At 41.0% G+C, this 21494-nt stretch overlaps 1 protein-coding gene across 1 annotated transcript in view; it reads right to left on the reverse strand.

Annotated features, from left to right (window-relative positions):
• LOC135056655 (alpha-2-macroglobulin-like) overlaps positions 1-21494 on the reverse strand; it is a 234536-nt gene that overhangs the window by 132918 nt on the left and 80124 nt on the right. The window contains exons 10-11 of the mRNA XM_063962101.1: positions 5348-5454; positions 2270-2431 (exon numbers count right to left, since the gene is read on the reverse strand). Of these exons, the coding sequence (XP_063818171.1) occupies positions 2270-2431; positions 5348-5454 (269 nt within the window). The remainder of the gene's footprint in view (positions 1-2269; positions 2432-5347; positions 5455-21494) is intronic.

The raw sequence follows: 21494 nt of genomic DNA on the forward strand, positions 1-21494 counted from the left end.
GTCTGCAGAGGTTCAAAGACCTGCTGATGAGAAAATTGTCAAGTCAAGCGGAACGTGACCCGTCAACAACTCCTCCTTCACATTCTCCCGCAACTGGGGCTGCGAGGTAAAGGCTAAGAATTCCGAGCCCACCCGCTGGCGGTGATGCAGGGCAGTCTGGAGTGAGTACTGACATCTGGTCCGGACTGAAGGACCTGCCAACGATTACTGACATGTCGTCTACTGTCACTGCATATGATTCTGTCACCATTGAAAGAATGGTGGAGGATTATATGAGTGACCGCATCCAAGTAGGCACGTCAGACAGTCCGTACGTATACTGGCAGGAAAAAGAGGGAATTTGGAGGCCCTTGAAGAAACTGGCTTTATTTTACCTAAGTTGCCCCCCCTCCAGTGTGTACTCCGAAAGAGTGTTTAGTGCAGCCGCTCACCTTGTCAGCAATCGGCGTACGAGGTTACTTCCAGAAAATGTGGAGAAGATGACATTCACTAGCAATTGCCTCCAGAAAGTACACAGGGACGTGAGATGGTGGATTCCAGTGGGGACGAATTAATAATATGTGAGGAGGGGGATGTACACAGTGAAAGGGGTGAAGAATCGGAGGAAGAGGAGGAGGTGGACATCTTGCCTCTGTAGAGCCAGTTTGTGCAAGGAGAGATTGATTGCTTCTTTTTTTGGTGGGGGCCCAAACCAACCAGTCATTTCAGTCACAGTCATGTGGCAGACCCTGTCGCTGAAATGATGGGTTTGTTAAAGTGTGCATGTCCTGTTTATACAACATAAGGGTGGGTGGGAGGGCCCAAGGACAATTCCATCTTGCACCTCTTTTTTCTTTCATTTTTCTTTGCATCATGTGCTGTTTGGGGACTATTTTTTGAAGTGCCATCCTGTCTGACACTGCAGTGCCACTCCTAGATGGGCCAGGTGTTTGTGTCGGCCACTTGGGTCGCTTAGCTTAGTCACACAGCTACCTCATTGCGCCTCTTTTTTTCTTTGCATCATGTGCTGTTTGGGGACTATTTTTTTGAAGTGCCATCCTGTCTGACACTGCAGTGCCACTCCTAGATGGGCCAGGTGTTTGTGTCGGCCACTTGGGTCGCTTAGCTTAGTCACACAGCTACCTCATTGCGCCTCTTTTTTTCTTTGCATCATGGGCTGTTTGGGGACTATTTTTTGAAGTGCCATCCTGTCTGACACTGCAGTGCCACTCCTAGATGGGCCAGGTGTTTGTGTCGGCCACTTGGGTCGCTTGGCTAAGTCATCCAGCGACCTCGGTACAAATTTTAGGACTAAAAATAATATTGTGAGGTGTGAGGTGTTCAGAATAGACTGGAAATGAGTGGAAATTATGGTTATTGAGGTTAATAATACTATGGGATCAAAATGACCCCCACATTCTATGATTTAAGCTGTTTTTGAAGGGTTTTTATAAAAAAAACACCCAAATCCAAAACACACCCGAATCTGACAAAAAAATTTCAGGGAGGTTTTGCCAAAATGCGTCCGAATTCAAAACACGGCCGCTGAACCGAATCCAAAACCAAAACACAAAACCCGAAAAATGTCACTAGTATGAACATTGTTTTGTATTTGCATATGCATCTTACAATTTTAATGTAGAGTACATTATCTTATGATGTACTCTACATAATCTGTGCATTTTATTTGAATAGAGGGGGCTAGTCATAGGTATAAAGCTTTGGAGAGAAATAAAATGGAGAAGTTTCCCAAATCAACCAATCAGCTTCTGACATTTCAATTACTGTGCTGGGTAATTAACAGTTACAAGAGGATTGGTTGCTATGGATAACTTCTCTATTGTATCGCTCCAATATTTGATACATCTTCCCCTATAAATAATACTACAAGCCCTATTTGTGGGGAAAAAAACACCAACATGACCATGTACATAATGGAGTGATGTATACAGACTGCAGTTCATTTTCAAGAAAGTGCAAAATTGGCAACAATTTTACAAAATTGCATTTTGAATATGGAAGTAACGCCACGTGCTGCACAAGTGTGACATGTCCACTTTCAGCAAGGATTGTATAAATCTAATCAGACACTTTCATAAGAAGGTGCAAAATGTTGCATCACTGGAGATGATTATTCTAATAATTCATACATACAAAACAGAACATGCATTGATGGCCCAAATTATTGCAGGTTCATAATTCATCTTTTCATTTACTTTTGTCACTTACCTTATGTACATACATAAAATAGGAAAACGTAATAGCCCCACTCAGTGGCAGAGAAACTTACAGTTAGTGACATATAGCTGTCCCATTCAGAAGTGTTCAGTGAACAATGAGCAATTCCATTACTGTCAGTCACCAGACCTGCAATCTTTTCCCTTTTTCTATCCTGATATATGGATACGGCTGCATTAGCCATGGGCTGTTCTTTCTCATCAACAACACGCACCTGAGGATGAGAAATAAAAACTGCTGATTGGAACCTTCATATAATTACTGTGCATATTCAGTAATAGAATGATCTGCATACATCACATGGTCCCTATCAGAAGATATCTGTAGTGTAGCTTTACATATCCCATAATCAGGATTACTGTATATTTTTCTAAATGCCTCATCTACTTTTTATACATATCCTCCAGGAAAAGTTGGGGGCATTGCTACATGATTTATAGTTTTGCAGCCCCCACAATGCCATGATTCAGGCCACTGTGCAGCAGGGTACAGAACCATGATAATGTTATTCATTACAAAATGCATCACCAAGCCACCTGACTGCCCATTTCAGTAGGTAAGTGGATGAGCTACTGTAGGCGATGGCCTACTTCTCTAGGGCTCTAGTAGTACTCCATAAAAATCTGGAGTCTCCTGGCCATCAAGTAGAGTAGTCACATATGATTGTATGAAGTATTTGGTGAGTTTACTTCAATTTAAATAGAAGTAAACACCAACATTGACATTTTTAAGAAATTAAGAAGAATCAAAATTCTTTACACAGGATGCTGTCAGCATCCGGTCTGGATGCCGGTGGTCAGGTGACCGACGCCGGAATCCCGACACAACTCAGAATCCTGGCGCCGGAACCAGCCGGCATCCTGAAGGTAAGTATTGTAGAAACGGTTAGGGTTAAGGAGGGGTTAGGCACCACAGGGGGTGTTAGACATAGCCGCCACCCCGCCAGTCTTAGCCCTAGCCTCCACCCCCTGTGATTAGCTGTAGCTGCCACAACCCACAATCTTTGCCCTAGCCGCCCCCCCAGGTGGGTTAGGGTAGAGGCAAGGAGAGGGTTAAAATAATTACCCCATCCCCTGACTGTTTTCTAAAAGGCAGGATGCCACAGTTGGTCATGTGACCGCCAAGATTTCATATCACACCCACACACAGTCTCAGCAGCTAAAGAAATTCCATAATCTATAGGACAGCATCCTACTGGGACCTGGTACCAGTGAGTGAGCCATGACTACATGTATTTGAACTTTGTGAAATCACTGGCTCATGTCTGCAGACCTGTGAGCCACCGGAAGTCTTTTACAAAACACACGTGAAGAGCACTGCTAAATACTTTGCCGCACACCAAGGTACATGAGACCAACCTAGAACCTTTTCAGTATTGCCCCTTCATTCAAAACAAACACTTAATATGTTCTCCTATATTAATAATCATGTGCTAAGTATTATATATGACAAGTGTGTGTGTGTGTGTGTGTGTGTGTGTGTGTGTGTGTGTGTGTGTGTGAGAGAGAGAGAGAGAGAGAGAGAGAGAGAGAGACATTTTATTATATTGATCCGAGTATAGCTGGAAATCTGCTGCTCTACCATAGACAATATGGAGGCAGAAAATTGGTCCCAAGTGTAGGATGAGACTCATCCTGAAAATTTGAGAAGGTAAACTGGCCCTGCACCAATGCACAGCAAACATTGCCCCTAATAAGGAGCCCTGTCTGTCCCGTTATCTCATTTTAAGAATTCTGCTCCACAAAAGCAAGTCTGGTTTGGAAACCACTGTCCAGAAGACATTTGATGGAGGTGAGGTGAATGCTGTTGGAGAGCTGAGGGGACATGGGTACATACAAATATTAGATAAAGAGGTGACATATAATCCTCTTTTTTAATGCATACCAAATAGAGATACATTTTATTTCTCCATTAAAGAATCAGACATCTCCTATTTTCTCTTACTCTGCCTGATAGATCTATAAGGCAGCACCATTCATATACAGTAGTCCCCATAATATGCTCCATGAATTTAAAATTGCCCAGACACTATACGGACTCTAGACCAGTTTAAGACTAGCAAAAGCCTACACAGCTGCAATTTTTCAGGCTATGGACTTGTTAAACATCACAAGTGAAGCAGCCATCCAGACATGATTATAGCTGTCCACCGGAGCGAACGCTAAGTTCTCAGCAACTGGGTACACATAGGCAGCACTGACGAAGAAACAAAGAAAATCAACTCCCCCGAGTGAGTCTGTGGACACACAGTCTGGCCGAGGGAACGGAGTATGGCGCCATGTTTTCTGCACACGGGATCGCAGTGTATGTAGATATATGTCCCAAAAACGGTTGCGACACACTTGTATTTTTGCTGCCACTCTTCATTACCTCCTCCACACAGTCCCTTCATGTTTATCACTTTGTAGTTATATCCTCATTTTGAGCGGAATCACAAAGGTAACTTGTTGCGTGCGCAGTGTGATTGTGGCACAGTTGCAAAAACATCGGCATTGCATACAAATTACCCCACATCGTCTACGGAGCAGCAGCCATACACACCATCCACAGAGCAGCAGCCACACACAGTCCACAGAGCATCAGCCGAGGTAGGACCAGTGCCGGAGCACCACACGCAGCCGCATCCCATCCACTGTCTCACGGGATTTCCCCTCACCAAACCGCAACACTTGCTGAACACTGACAGCCTCCACTGTGGTGGCACAACTCAGCCACAGGAGGAGTAAAAACTCCACTTAAACACTGCTGTGTGTGGGGGCCCTGGGATGACCACCTCTGTCACACCTCCCTTAATCCAACCCTGACAGAAGAGGAGTGCTGGATTTTGTGTTGGATATAGATATATATAACTTTACTTGTATAGATTCACCAAGTATATTAAAGTTTTTGAGATCTTTGATACATTTTTGTGGTGGATTGGAAAATCAGTTAAGTACAGAAATTTCCCTTTACTCATCATTAAAAATTAACCTGTAAATCACGAAAATATTTGTTTTTGCTTTATCACTATTTTTGCGAATTAAAATGAAATAGAGTGACCCATATAAACTGTATGTGTCTAGATCTTATTAATTTATTTATTGCCAAAAAAGACAAGGTTTCATCCACAGGTCTCTGAAAATGTAATTACCTTGACATGTAATGGAGCACCTGCAGTGTAATAGTATCCTGGATCCACAAATGTAATTGATTTGAATTTATTAAAATGGGCTTCAGCTGAGGCCGTCTCAATGTGACCTATATGAAGACAAATACAGTTTAAGTACACATTTACTGACATATATCATGGAGACAGAGTTGAAACTATCATGACACCCAGCAAGAAGCTTTTTTCACATTTTGCACTTCATCAACTTCATTTTATGCCATATGCCAACCATACATACAGTATATGATGATCCAATCCAGTGATTGGCAATACAGTCCTTCAATACTGTAGGTGGATCCCGATGATCAGCGATTTGTCAGGAAATTGGCAAAATTCAGCATGTTAGGAATCCCCAACTTGCCAATTCCAATCATTTTTGGGTCAAATTGGCAAATCAAGGATTTCCAATATGTTTTATTTTGCTGATGACCTGACCCAGTCATCGAGAAAAGGGGGAATTTGCCCAATTTATTGGAGAAGTATGGGCTTCATAACCCTAGTGAATTGTAGCCTGTATTTGGGGGAAGATATAGCTTCCTACAGTCCTACTTCCTTAATATACAGAAAAGAAGTGAAGACATATTTTTTTAAAGTCACTTTTGAATTCATCTTATATCTGTTGTTGCCAGTGGCAGAATAACACTGCAGGGAGTTCAGTAGATATGGGGCCCTGAGGAAAAGGATGACTACTGATTCTAAATCTCTTGCTTCTGAGGCCTCAACACTCATTATGGGACACAACCAGGGAGACACACACAGTCTAAAGGGCAGTCTAATGCCATTGACCAATTGAAAGATTGCAAGTACTATAGCACACAGTGTCACATCAGTGTCACAATTGTAATATGCATGAAAAATATATATTCATAAATGAATCATACAGATGGAGGAGAAATTAGAGCACATATTTAAGAAGTGGATCATTAAGGAAATTCCAATAGACTGGACAATTTTTTTTATCAAACTTTAGATTTTTTTCTGTAGGCTAGATTAAGAAAATGGTAGTAAAGTCCATATGCTTGTCTCCTCGTGTTCTAATAATGTAATTCCATCCCAATAAATTGACATTAGTTCAGATCACAAAATAACTTCCACAACCTCAACAGTAAAGAATTGTGTCAGGGGAATTAGAAATGTTATTTCTGGTGATGTCTGATTCACTTATACATTATCAGTACAACATTAAGGAACACAATAATAACTGATGTCAGATGATACGTGATTACATGAATCCTGGACACCAATGGGGGTATATTTATTAAATAGCATTATTTCAGAGCTCCCTTTTCTCACTGGCTTTGAGCACTGGACTTAAAAGGACAATAGGAATGCATGCAACGTCAGGCTTGTTTTACATGTACAGTATTACTATTGACCATTTACATGCAGCCCACAAAACCGTCGAAAACAAGCATCTTGGAAAAAACGATATTTAGCAAATATATGTCATGAAAAATTCTGGCCTTACAAATGAGATATTTGTAGAGGAGAGAGAAGGTTTATATTTTACTATTTTTCTCCTGGATCTGACCAATCAAAAGCAATACTCAAGATCTGCATTCTTATATCCTTCTTAACACAATGTCCAGCTCACCAGGCATCAATAGATGTGGCAAGACATGAAAGGGTTGATGGATCAAGCATTGAAAAGAGTGGATAAGAGGACCAGTGAAGAAGTTGCCCACAGCAATCAATAAGCTTCTACTGTACCTCTCATTCTATAGAATGTGCTTCATAAATGCTACATTGATGCAACTTCTCCAATGGTCTACTTCCCCACTATATTCACTGCAGGATACATTTACCCCCATTAGAGAAAAACATGTAGGCCTTGCTGCAAGTTGGCTACAGATGTGGCCACATTGCATGCTTGTAAATAACTATGACTCTTTCGGCTAGATGCTTCATCGCTTGGAAAGTGATAAAATGGAGAATGAAAAAGTACTAGCCAATCAGGTCCTAACTGACATGTTACAGGCTGTATTTGAAAAATGTCAGTTAGCAGCTGATTGGCTGGTATTTTTTTACACTCCATTTTATCAATTTCAAAGCGATGATGCATCCAGCCCTTTACCTGCATTCACAGTTGGCAGTATCTAGGTTACCATTATCACTAACAGCATGCATTTACACCGGATGTAGTAGTGTATGCCGGCAGCCGGGCTCCCGGCGGCCAGCATACCGGCGCTGGAATCCCGACCGCCGGCATACCGACAGCTGGGCGAGCGCAAATGAGCCCCTTGCGGGCTCGCTGCGCTCACCACGCTGCGGGCACGGTGGCGCGCTACACACGCCACGCTATTTATTCTCCCTCCAGGGGGGTCGTGGACCCCCAAGAGGGAGAGAAAGTGTCGGTATGCTGGCTGTCAGGATTCCGGCACCGGTATACTGTGCAGCGGGATCCCGACAGCCGGCAAACTGGACCACCCATTTACACCAGCCCCCTTCTTGTTGAAAGATATCCATATGAAGTCTGACAGATCTCTGCATATGCTCACTTCTGAGAAGTCTGTAAATCCATCTGCACACCTAGAACATGCCCAGAGAACACTCTGCCTATGTGAGATGCCCAGGTGCCACCCGGTACCAGCCATTCAGCTGTAAATGAGATGTGGCTAAGATGCATACGACTCTGTTTAACGCTCCGTATGCTCAGCTCGGATGCATGAACAGTATGATAGATCACAAGGTCTGTCCGCAAATTCAAGACTTTTCAAGAATTATCTCACGGCGCTAATAATAGTACTTTAAATAAGGTCTATAATAAACACATTTATACTCTTTCAGCTGCTGAGTGTTATTATGCTTGTGTAGGCATAAATGAACCGGGTCTCCAACCACATAGGAGAGCCAATTAGACAAATTCTTACAAGACACTCTGCGCTAATCTGATCTAACAGGCTTAAGAAATTAGAGTGAATTCACATGTGTATATAAAAATATTTATTCAATGAATTAATCATATATACCTTTAAATAAATATATGTACACAAATACAAATAATTAAAAACTGTATACTGTACATGCACAATTAACCATATAAGTGAACCTAATTGGATCCTATTTCTAATAGCCAGCTATATAATAAAGATCTGTATGCAGGAAGATCAGATATTGAATATTAGATATAGACCATGTCCACAGTCTCTCATGTGAAAGATATCCTCATCACTGATGTATTTTGTAAATGACCACAGATAGTTCACTTGTCAATTGGGCAGAGACCATATAATGAGATAAAAAGTTCATCAATTGATGTTTAAAAAGTCTTTGTAAATGACAACAGGCTTCAAATAGCCTAGGCAGGCTTAGCTACAATGCGCTCACCCTCCGTCTCAGTTCAGAAGACGGATCCAGCCGGACACTCGCTGTGTGCGCCGTGCGGGTGCGGCTAGGAGGCTCCGGACGTCTCCGACCTCCCACATGAAATGAGCCGCTGCAGTCCCCAAGAATCTCGCTGGTGAATTACTGCTGGTGTCCGGCGCTTACACAGTGAAAACCGGGGATATCCAAGATGAATGGTGCTGTAATCAATTGTTCCTCTAACGCGTTTCACTCATTCCTGGAGCTTCCTCAAAGATCAACCAATCAAGAGGAATTGTTTGTACTGTACTTTTTTTTTATTGGGTTTGCATTGCTTTGTAACAGATAATATAACAGGGTTTTTACACTGTGACAGGCAAGGGCGTAGCTACTATAGGTGCAGGGAGTGCAGCTGCTATGGGGCCCAGCACTGAGAGGGGCCCACCTTCCCTGTCACAGTTATATGTTTTATATACATTTTTCACCATTGGGTGATACATAGGGGGCCTTACAAACTTTTGCCTTGTGGCCTGCAATATATCTAGGTATAACCCTGGACCTGTTCATTGTAGTGTGGTATAAAATAAACTGGAGGGAATTATAAAGTGGCACAGTATGAAGTGGAGGCATTATAAGGTGACATAATATGATTTGAATAAACTATGCCATAATGTCAATAAGGGGTACTGTGCTGCATAATGTGTAATGGCAGCCCTACAATGTGACATTATGTGAATCAGGGCACTATCATAGGGCATAAAATTAAAAACTGTTGCAGTGAGGTGTCTCTATAGAAGCATTGGGACAAAGGCCTCTTCAAATGGTTGCTATGGGGCCCAAAAAGCCCTGGCTACGCCCCTGGTAACAGGGGTAAGTTATTGTTCTTAGAAGAATGTAGAAAGAAGATAAAAGAAAAAGAAGAGACTGGAAGAAAAAAAGGTAAAGGGAAAAAGGTGGTTCAAATTAATTAATAATTTTTAATTGTAATATTTGTTCTTATTTCTGCAGCAGGTTACATTGGTTTCCACAGGTAAACATCAGGTGTAGAGTGGATCTTGATCCAGAGGCACCAACAGGCTAAATCTTTAGCTGTCCCAGGATGCATTGGGGCTTCTTCTATAACCCTGCCTCCAGGTACTGACAGCCCAGTTTCGAGTTGGTGCCTACAGCAGCAGGTGACTTAACAGGCGGGCTGCACTAGCAGCCCTGAAAAAGCTCTCTAAGAAAACTTCTAACTACTCTGGGCTGTCAGCGCTATATGTCTGTGTGACATTCAGTGCTGCAGCTCCGTCACCTTCCATGTGGCGTTGCATACTCCCACGTCTCAGTTCCCGTGTACTTGCGATGGAGACGTCCCGGCTTAGGCACACAGTCGCAGATGGCTCTCCAGGTTCGCGTGGCTGCTACAAAGGGAGGAAGTAAGAGGTTCCCCCAGGCGGGACCTGCCATTAAATCGCGTTCCACTCGCGGTCTAGGGAGATGGACCGTGACTCTGGCATGGACACTGTCGCTGGGCAGGGATCCCACTAGACCGCCAGGGCTTAAGAGTACACATTGGGTGTACTAACGCTCCATTTAATAAGGCTCTGTAGTACCAGCAGTTTGAAGACCGGCATTGGGGAGCTGGCGCTTGACCTGTAGCCCCTCCTCCGGCCCAGGGTGCCATCTCCACATAGATTTCCTGCCCTGGAGCTGCCTCACACTCTCCCTCATTCCCTGACAGAGACGCTAGGTGCCATTTTGAGCATAGCTACTGCTAGTCTCCGGTATTGAAGGGCAAGGTCGCCCTTGTAAATTTGCCTGTATACAGTGCTGAGAATTTACAAACACTTGAGTATTCTACATGTCTTTATGCAGACAGCGTTCGTTAAGAAAGAGTGTACCTAACACAGAATATATTGTACGAGTATTCTGATATATATCCCCACAGTACAGTCCACACATAACCCCCACATATTTAATTCTTCACTCTCCCTTCCTCCTGATCCTGGTTCATCACTGCTGTGATGTGATATCATGCAGCCCACCAAGAACCTTTGCAATCTGGTGGAAGACTGTGCAATAGGTAGCACCGATCTTTGTGTATCAATGCCTATTTCCCCATAGATTGTAAGCTTGCGAGCAGGGCCCTCCTATCTCTATGACTGTTTGTTTTTACCCAGTTTTGTCTTCTAATTGTGTCCAGTTGTAAAGCGCAATGGAATTTGCTGCGCTATATAAGAAACTGTTAATAAATAAAGAAATATATACCTCTGGTCTAGGACTGCGCTGTGTTATTTATATATATATATATATATATATATCCAAAATTCACCCCGGCACTCCTCAAAATTGCCTTGCTGTGGTGCACTTCCTTGTGGACATGGCAGTCCACCAACATGCAACAGACAATGATAGGTGGCACTCACAGACTCGTGGAAATGATGAACAAGCTTCACCCCGTGAAGTGTTTATTAAAGCAGACAGGTAACGTTTCGGGGACACTTCCCCTTTCTCAGACAATTGATCCATGCCAAACAGTGAATATTTATAGTCTTTTTAGTTTTTAGTCACTTTTTATGTACTTTCAATGTTTTTTAATGCATCATTTGTCACTGTGTTTTGGTTTCCAGGGCTCTTGGCGTGTTGCCATGGGGACCGGCAAAGCCTGATGACGTCACTTCCGGGTAGGCCGAGACGCCGATACCGGAAGTGCGGGACAGGGGACGCTCGGGAACTCTGTGGTCCACGCAGCTGAGAGTCACTCCTGTGGGGGTAAGTGGGGTCTTCTTATGCTATAAATATTCACTGTTTGGCACTGATCAATTGTCTGAGGAAGGGGAAGTGTCCCCGAAACGTTACCTGTCTGCTTTAACAAACACTTCACGGGGTGAAGTTTGTTCATCATTTCCATGAGTCTGTGAGTGCCACCTATCATTGTCTGTTTTATTTATATATATATATATATATATATATATATATATATATATGCTAGTCCAGTGCAGCTTTATTGTTGTAATAATTTCTGCATTGCCTGCGACTGTGTGCCGATATCTGATGTATGGTTTCATTCTCATGTGTTTCCCAGATATAACTATCACTGTGCCCTGGGCTAGGTGCGTCTGGGTTTCCTAATATAGTGTACACAGTATTTATCACTATACGTATATTCTACTGTGTTACAGTCACATATAGGTTTTTATCTGCAGGTATTGAACTTTGTCTGGCTTTATCGTACTAGATAGCCCTGTTGTTGCTTTATACATAATGTCTAACAAAAAGGGCAGTAAATCTCTGGAAGCTCCTGCATCATGCAAGGCATGCTCCAAGGATTTACCAGAGGGGGAAATATTGTATGATGGCCGGTGTACTGCATGTCATAAACCTCCCAGTCGGCAGCTCCTGTGTCTACAATGGAGCCACCATTGGCTATGTTCACATCCCTCCGGGGTACTCTAGTTGACCGTTTAGACCCCCCTGCCACCACAAATTATCCCTATGGTTAATCCGCCTTGGGTGGAAAATTTATCTAACCAACTGCAGCAGTAAAATCAGTCTCTGGTTAGACAGAAATCTAGGAGGGTTGCCTCCTCCTCACAATCCACAAACCTCTCTGATGTTTCATCTGAAGAGGAAGGGGAGCATACAGTCCTATCAGACAATGAATCATGTGTTACTGATGAGGATTCTCCCTTGCAAATTGATGTCCCTGACTTAGCGGTTGCAATTAATTATATCCTACAAATCACTGATTTATGAGGATTCCACTACTGTGGCAAAGAGAACTGATAAGTTTAAACAGCAGAAGGTGGTTAAAACAGTATTACCCCATTCTGATCATCTCTTGGACATTAGCCGGGAACCCTGGTTTACTCCAGGTAAGAAATTGCCGCTCCCTAAACGGGTCTTGACTCGCTATCCTCTCCCTGCAGAGTTATGTAATACATGGGAGACTCCACCACCAGTGGATTCTCACGTCACCCTCCTCATGGTGTCGTCTACTCTGCCTGTCAACACTGTCACTTCACTGAAGGAGCCGACAGATAAGCGTGTGGAGGGATGCCTGAAAATTATTTATTCCCTTACAGGGGCCATTCATAGATCCACTATAGCTGCCTCCTGGTCCGCAAAAGGTATTAAGGTGTGGTTCAGGTGTTAGAGGAAGAGCTGCCTGAGGATATTTCTGACAATGCCAGACAATACCTGTCTCACATTAACACCGCCGACTATTATATTCAGGATGCGTCCTCTGAGGCGGGAGTATTGGCAGCCAAAGCGTCAACCACTTCTGTCCTGGCTCGCCACCCTTCACTGGGAACATTTTATTTGGAGAGGACCTAAATAAAATAGTGTCTGAATTAGCAGCTGCTACAACTGCTTTTCTTCCTCCTACTAACCCTTCTACACAGAAGGCAAAGGGTACCACTTTTTGTTCCTTTTGGCCTCAAGGAAAAGCTAAGGGTGAGTCATACCCAAGACAATCTCGTGCTCCCAAAACCACAAAGCCCAAGGCGAAACAGTCCTGGGCAGCCCATCAGCCTGCTGCAAAACAAGACAAGCCTACTGCAGGATGGGGTGGGCCTCCTCCTGGGGAACCCCAGGGTGGGAGTCTGACTTCTACAGTTCTCCCAGGTCTGCTTAAAGACCACTTCAGACACATGGGTACTGGAAGTAGTCTCTCATGGGTATGCTGTCTCCTTCAAGAGACATTCACTTCACCAGTTTTGCACCACAGCTCTCCCTTCGGATCCGTTAAAGGTGCAAGCTTTACAAACGGTTGTGAGTTCTCTCCTGAATACTGGAGTGGTTGTACCGGTACCTCAGTCCCAATGAGGCAGAGGTTACTACTCAACCCTGTTTCTGGTCCCCAAACCCAATGGGTCCTTCTGACCTATCCTCAACCTCAAAGCTTTGAACAAGTTTGTGAGAGTGTCCAGGTTTCATATGGAAACACTGCACTCGATTAAATACAATATGAGAGTGCGCTTTTCAAATCCAATGTAGATTTTATTAAATTTTAAAAAATTATTATTGTATACACACAATTATATATAATATAATATCTGCCGGCCGGCTACATAAAAAGCTTATTTCCAATGTAATGTAAAAGGTGCTTATATATATTTCCTTAAACTTGCTTTCAAAAAACAAATCCTAAGTACTTAAATTCTTATTGTGCTGAGTTCTTATCCAAAAAAAACTCCAATCACTGTTCTCAAGTCTCTCTGCCCAAGTCCATATATGTATAAGGATGTTTAGCAGCTTATTGCACCAATTGTATTTGTTAGCAATCTGTTGAACAAATTTAAACGCCAAGCAGGTGGTTAATAGTAATCTAAACCACAGCCTTCCTCACGGCTGAACAGTTCCATTTAGGCAGTTCATAAATTGATTTTGTTACAGCTGTAACTGAATGGAAATACTATGTATCAGTTTAAAATTTGTATACCGTACAGAATGCCTCTGTTGTCCAGCTTGAAAGCATGCATACGGCGTCCCTCCTGGTTAGTGTCTCTCGTCACTGTCCGTTTTCTCTGGAGGGGAATCACTTTATATATCACTCACCGTTCTTATCCTCCCGGCGCCTGGCCGTGCGGCTGGTATTTTTCCTCGTCAGCCTTACTGGAGGTTTGTGGACTACTGTCGGCAGAGAAGGCACACACTTCCCCTTACCTTCGGGGTGCTTGTAATCGCCGACCAGCTGATGTGCAGAGTGCTGCGGTCTGTGTGAGAGTGTATGACAGACACGTTTCCCCGCCTACTCAAGAGCATCGGCGGCTTCCTCAGTGTCAATATCTCTACTCTCTGCTACCTCCTTTAAATAGCCATGTAAATGATATACACATGTGCAGTAAGCCAATTTCACAGATCTTCCTTATTAACCATATGCTACCCTATTTGTGTGTATTCACTCATCATAAATTATGCATACCTGCAGCAAAACAGTTATTTAATTGCTTTCTTTAGAGTCACAATATTAATCACAATATTAGAATTACATTTATATAAAAGAGCCATTGTATATAGACACCACTACGTATAAATAAATAAATACATAATAATAATAATTAAATAAATAAATAATTAAATTATTAAATAAAACTAGAGACACGCATACATGTAATCGGAATCACTATCTCTAAACATAAATAAATAACCACAATATCGGTCACTATTACTATTTATCTAAATCAGGCTTAAATTTTGATTTTCACCATAATTACATAGCGACGCCTGATATGTGTCCCATAATTGCGATCAACATTTTATATATATATATGTGTATTTATCTCATATTAAATATATATATATATATATATATATATAGAGAGAGAGAGAGTTAACCAATTGATCATACCGTTGTCACCCTGATACCACCAATAGCAGACTAATATACTCCTATAATAACCATACACATATATACACAAAGAGATTTATTATATTTTTCCCCATTCCAGATATCATCATATTTTCTTATATTCTCAAAAAGTACATTTTAGAACACAAACAAAAAAAACATAACATTTTCCTTCTAACCTATAATTATGATGAATATAATGAATTGGCATACCAAGTATAACTATAAATAATATCTATTGCATACATTATCATATCATGTATGTCACGCATTAAATATTCACATTCCATATCATGATTTTATAAGCTATTTATATGTCAACGGACTACCAGAACTATATATACAATCCTAAAAGGGGGACCGCATATATATATGTGTGCCTCTCTATACCCCATTTAATTCAACAGTATCATTGAGGCCCAATGGGACCATGGTGTCCATTCTAAATATCCAATAAGCCTCTCGCTTACGAAGCCTATTGAACCGGTCTCCTCCTCTATTTGTCATTTTTGCTTGTTCAATACCTATCATGGTCATATTTTCCCATTTCCCATTTTGGCATTGTATAACATGGTCTGATAGGGGATGTTTTGCCCCTTTCATTATATTCCTCCTATGTTCCATATATCTTATATGCAGGGTTCTTGTAGTTCGCCCGACATATTGTTTTCCGCATTGACATGAGATTAAATAAATAACGTACGTAGACATACAGTTAATGAAATCTTTAATGGCAAAGGACTCCCTTGTTATAAAGGACTGAAAGCTAATACTCTTTCTGGGTATATTGTTACATGACTGACAGTTACTTTTTCCACACTTATGATATCCTAGTGGCCTCACAGGAAGCCAAGTACTAGGTATATCTGGACTAGATTTCTTCCCTTTCACAAAGTGACTTGGCACTAAGATCTTACGCAGATTATCCGCTTTTCTAAAAATGGTACCCCCTGTTGGATTGATGTATGGTTTTAATACATCATCCAAAAGTAATAATGAAGTATTTTTCTTTATAACCTGACTAATTCTATGTGCACTGCTGTTATATTGTGTAATGAAGGCTAGACTTCTATCTTTCTTATTTTCACTTCTTACCTCTACCGATTTTGGCCTAAGTAATGTAGATCTTTCCATTTTCTCCACATCTGAATAGGCTTTATCCAACAATTTTTGTGGGTAGCCCTGTTCGGAGAATGATTCCATAAGTTTTTTTGCTTGAACCTGATATGAGAGAACAGACGTGCAATTACGTCTTAATCTGACAAACTGACCCCTGGGGATGTTGTCCTTCCAACACTGCTTGTGGGAGCTTTTATAATTTAAATATCTATTTTGGTCCACTTCCTTAATATGAGTTTTTGTGACCAAAGTGTCATTCTCAATAGATAGCTCTATATCCAAAAAACTGATACTCTTAGTGCTATAGTGAGATGTAAAATTAAGTCCATATTTATTATTGTTCAAACTGCTGGTGAAACTGTGAAGTGTTTCTAAAGTGCCGCCCCAAACAATAAATAAATCATCTATAAAGCGCCCATAGTAGACCAGATCCGCCCCGAGCCCCCCCCCCCCCACACATGTTCGTCCTCAAAGGCTCCCATGTAGAGGTTAGCGAAGCTCAGAGCGAATCTGGCCCCCATAGCCGCACCACGTGTCTGTAAATAATACTGAGTGTCAAACATAAAATAATTATGTGATAATATGAATTTTATCGCCTCCACCACAAAGACACGTAGAGAGTCCGAGAGATTGCCTTGCTTCAAATAATGGTCTACCACAGAAACCCCTTTTAAATGTGGTATATTTGAATATAGTGCCTCTACGTCGCACGTAACCAAATAATAATGTTTTTTCCATATAATTTTATTTATGAGGTTTAAAAAATGCTGTGTGTCCTTTATATGCGACCTTAGACTCTCCACGTGTCCATGCAGGTGATGATCGACAAAAAATGATAAATTGTTGGTCAGTGACCCGACACCAGAAATTATAGGTCGCCCCGGTGGATTGATGAGTGTCTTGTGAATTTTGGGTAAAACATAAAATGTGGGTGTAATAGGATGTGCACAAAGTAAAAAATCAAATATTTCCTTGGATATAGAGCCATCTTCCATGGCCTGATCAAGTAATCCCATATATTGTTTTTGGAATAGGACGGTGGGATTTGCATCCATTTTAACATAGAATTTTGCATCCAGCAATTGTCTAGAGCATTCTGAGATATAATCCTCCGTATCTAAGATTACAATCCCACCGCCCTTATCCGCTGATTTTATTAGATACGGAGGATTATATCTCAGAATGCTCTAGACAATTGCTGGATGCAAAATTCTATGTTAAAATGGATGCAAATCCCACCGTCCTATTCCAAAAACAATATATGGGATTACTTGATCAGGCCATGGAAGATGGCTCTATATCCAAGGAAATATTTGATTTTTTACTTTGTGCACATCCTATTACACCCACATTTTATGTTTTACCCAAAATTCACAAGACACTCATCAATCCACCGGGGCGACCTATAATTTCTGGTGTCGGGTCACTGACCAACAATTTATCATTTTTTGTCGATCATCACCTGCATGGACACGTGGAGAGTCTAAGGTCGCATATAAAGGACACACAGCATTTTTTAAACCTCATAAATAAAATTATATGGAAAAAACATTATTATTTGGTTACGTGCGACGTAGAGGCACTATATTCAAATATACCACATTTAAAAGGGGTTTCTGTGGTAGACCATTATTTGAAGCAAGGCAATCTCTCGGACTCTCTACGTGTCTTTGTGGTGGAGGCGATAAAATTCATATTATCACATAATTATTTTATGTTTGACACTCAGTATTATTTACAGACACGTGGTGCGGCTATGGGGGCCAGATTCGCTCCGAGCTTTGCTAACCTCTACATGGGAGCCTTTGAGGACGAACATGTGTGGGGGGGGGGGCTCGGGGCGGATCTGGTCTACTATGGGCGCTTTATAGATGATTTATTTATTGTTTGGGGCGGCACTTTAGAAACACTTCACAGTTTCACCAGCAGTTTGAACAATAATAAATATGGACTTAATTTTACATCTCACTATAGCACTAAGAGTATCAGTTTTTTGGATATAGAGCTATCTATTGAGAATGACACTTTGGTCACAAAAACTCATATTAAGGAAGTGGACCAAAATAGATATTTAAATTATAAAAGCTCCCACAAGCAGTGTTGGAAGGACAACATCCCCAGGGGTCAGTTTGTCAGATTAAGACGTAATTGCACGTCTGTTCTCTCATATCAGGTTCAAGCAAAAAAACTTATGGAATCATTCTCCGAACAGGGCTACCCACAAAAATTGTTGGATAAAGCCTATTCAGAGGTGGAGAAAATGGAAAGATCTACATTACTTAGGCCAAAATCGGTAGAGGTAAGAAGTGAAAATAAGAAAGATAGAAGTCTAGCATTCATTACACAATATAACAGCAGTGCACATAGAATTAGTCAGGTTATAAAGAAAAATACTTCATTATTACTTTTGGATGATGTATTAAAACCATACATCAATCCAACAGGGGGTACCATTTTTAGAAAAGCGGATAATCTGCGTAAGATCTTAGTGCCAAGTCACTTTGTGAAAGGGAAGAAATCTAGTCCAGATATACCTAGTACTTGGCTTCCTGTGAGGCCACTAGGATATCATAAGTGTGGAAAAAGTAACTGTCAGTCATGTAACAATATACCCAGAAAGAGTATTAGCTTTCAGTCCTTTATAACAAGGGAGTCCTTTGCCATTAAAGATTTCATTAACTGTATGTCTACGTACGTTATTTATTTAATCTCATGTCAATGCGGAAAACAATATGTCGGGCGAACTACAAGAACCCTGCATATAAGATATATGGAACATAGGAGGAATATAATGAAAGGGGCAAAACATCCCCTATCAGACCATGTTATACAATGCCAAAATGGGAAATGGGAAAATATGACCATGATAGGTATTGAACAAGCAAAAATGACAAATAGAGGAGGAGACCGGTTCAATAGGCTTCGTAGGCGAGAGGCTTATTGGATATTTAGAATGGACACCATGGTCCCATTGGGCCTCAATGATACTGTTGAATTAAATAGGGTATAGAGAGGCACACATATATATATGCGGTCCCCCTTTTAGGATTGTATATATAGTTCTGGTAGTCCGTTGACATATAAATAGCTTATAAAATCATGATATGGAATGTGAATATTTAATGCGTGACATACATGATATGATAATGTATGCAATAGATATTATTTATAGTTATACTTGGTATGCCAATTCATTATATTCATCATAATTATAGGTTAGAAGGAAAATGTTATGTTTTTTTTGTTTGTGTTCTAAAATGTACTTTTTGAGAATATAAGAAAATATGATGATATCTGGAATGGGGAAAAATATAATAAATCTCTTTGTGTATATATGTGTATGGTTATTATAGGAGTATATTAGTCTGCTATTGGTGGTATCAGGGTGACAACGGTATGATCAATTGGTTAACTCTCTCTCTCTATATATATATATATATATATATTTAATATGAGATAAATACACATATATATATAAAATGTTGATCGCAATTATGGGACACATATCAGGCGTCGCTATGTAATTATGGTGAAAATCAAAATTTAAGCCTGATTTAGATAAATAGTAATAGTGAGCGATATTGTGGTTATTTATTTATGTTTAGAGATAGTGATTCCGATTACATGTATGCGTGTCTCTAGTTTTATTTAATAATTTAATTATTTATTTATTTAATTATTATTATTATGTATTTATTTATTTATACGTAGTGGTGTCTATATACAATGGCTCTTTTATATAAATGTAATTCTAATATTGTGATTAATATTGTGACTCTAAAGAAAGCAATTAAATAACTGTTTTGCTGCAGGTATGCATAATTTATGATGAGTGAATACACACAAATAGGGTAGCATATGGTTAATAAGGAAGAAGATCTGTGAAATTGGCTTACTGCACATGTGTATATCATTTACATGGCTATTTAAAGGAGGTAGCAGAGAGTAGAGATATTGACACTGAGGAAGCCGCCGATGCTCTTGAGTAGGCGGGGAAACGCGTCTGTCATACACTCTCACACAGACCGCAGCACTCTGCACATCAGCTGGTCGGCGATTACAAACACCCCGAAGGTAAGGGGAAGTGTGTGCCTTCTCTGCCGACAGTAGTCCACGAACCTCCAGTAAGGCTGACGAGGAAAAATACCAGCCGCACGGCCAGGCGCCGGGAGGATAAGAACGGCGAGTGATATATAAAGTGATTCCCCTCCAGAGAAAACGGACAGTGACGAGAGACACTAACCAGGAGGGACGCCGTATGCATGCTTTCAAGCTGGACAACAGAGGCATTCTGTACGGTATACAAATTTTAAACTGATACATAGTATTTCCATTCAGTTACAGCTGTAACAAAATCAATTTATGAACTGCCTAAATGGAACTGTTCAGCCGTGAGGAAGGCTGTGGTTTAGATTACTATTAACCACCTGCTTGGCGTTTAAATTTGTTCAACAGATTGCTAACAAATACAATTGGTGCAATAAGCTGCTAAACATCCTTATACATATATGGACTTGGGCAGAGAGACTTGAGAACAGTGATTGGAGTTTTTTTTGGATAAGAACTCAGCACAATAAGAATTTAAGTACTTAGGATTTGTTTTTTGAAAGCAAGTTTAAGGAAATATATATAAGCACCTTTTACATTACATTGGAAATAAGCTTTTTATGTAGCCGGCCGGCAGATATTATATTATATATAATTGTGTGTATACAATAATAATTTTTTAAAATTTAATAAAATCTACATTGGATTTGAAAAGCGCACTCTCATATTGTATTTTTTCTGGTTTATATTGGGGTAAATGACCTAGTACCCCTGAGAGAGCTGCTTTCAAAACCGACAATTGCAGCGCCAGGAATACTGTGTCTACTGCACTCGATTGTACTGGCTATTAAACACAGAGACTATATGCTATCCCTGGACATACAGGATGCTTATCTGCATATTCCTATTGCCATATCACATCAGCAGTTCCTGCGGTTTGCTATTGGCAACTCTCACTACCAATTCCAGGCTCTGCCATTTGGACTGGCCACGGCTCCTCGGATCTTCACCAAGGTCATGGCTGTGATGACGGCCCACCTCCATCGCCAGGGAGTCAGAATCCTGCCGTACTTGGATGACTTGCTGATTCTGCCCAATTCCCACGAAGTCCTCCTCAGTCATCTGCAACTGATGGTGAGTTTCCTACAAGCTCATGAATGGCTGATCAATTGGAAAAAGTCCTCGCTGGTCCCAGCTCAGAGCATGGTGCACCTGGGGGCACTCCTGGACACACACTGTCAGAGACTGTTTTTGTCTCCAGACAAAGTCCTGAAGCTTCAGGACAGGATAAGATGCTTTCTTTGTCGCCCTAGAATGTCGATA

This window comes from Pseudophryne corroboree, chromosome 3 (assembly GCF_028390025.1).
Source record: "Pseudophryne corroboree isolate aPseCor3 chromosome 3, aPseCor3.hap2, whole genome shotgun sequence".
Taxonomy (NCBI): Eukaryota; Metazoa; Chordata; class Amphibia; order Anura; family Myobatrachidae; genus Pseudophryne; species Pseudophryne corroboree.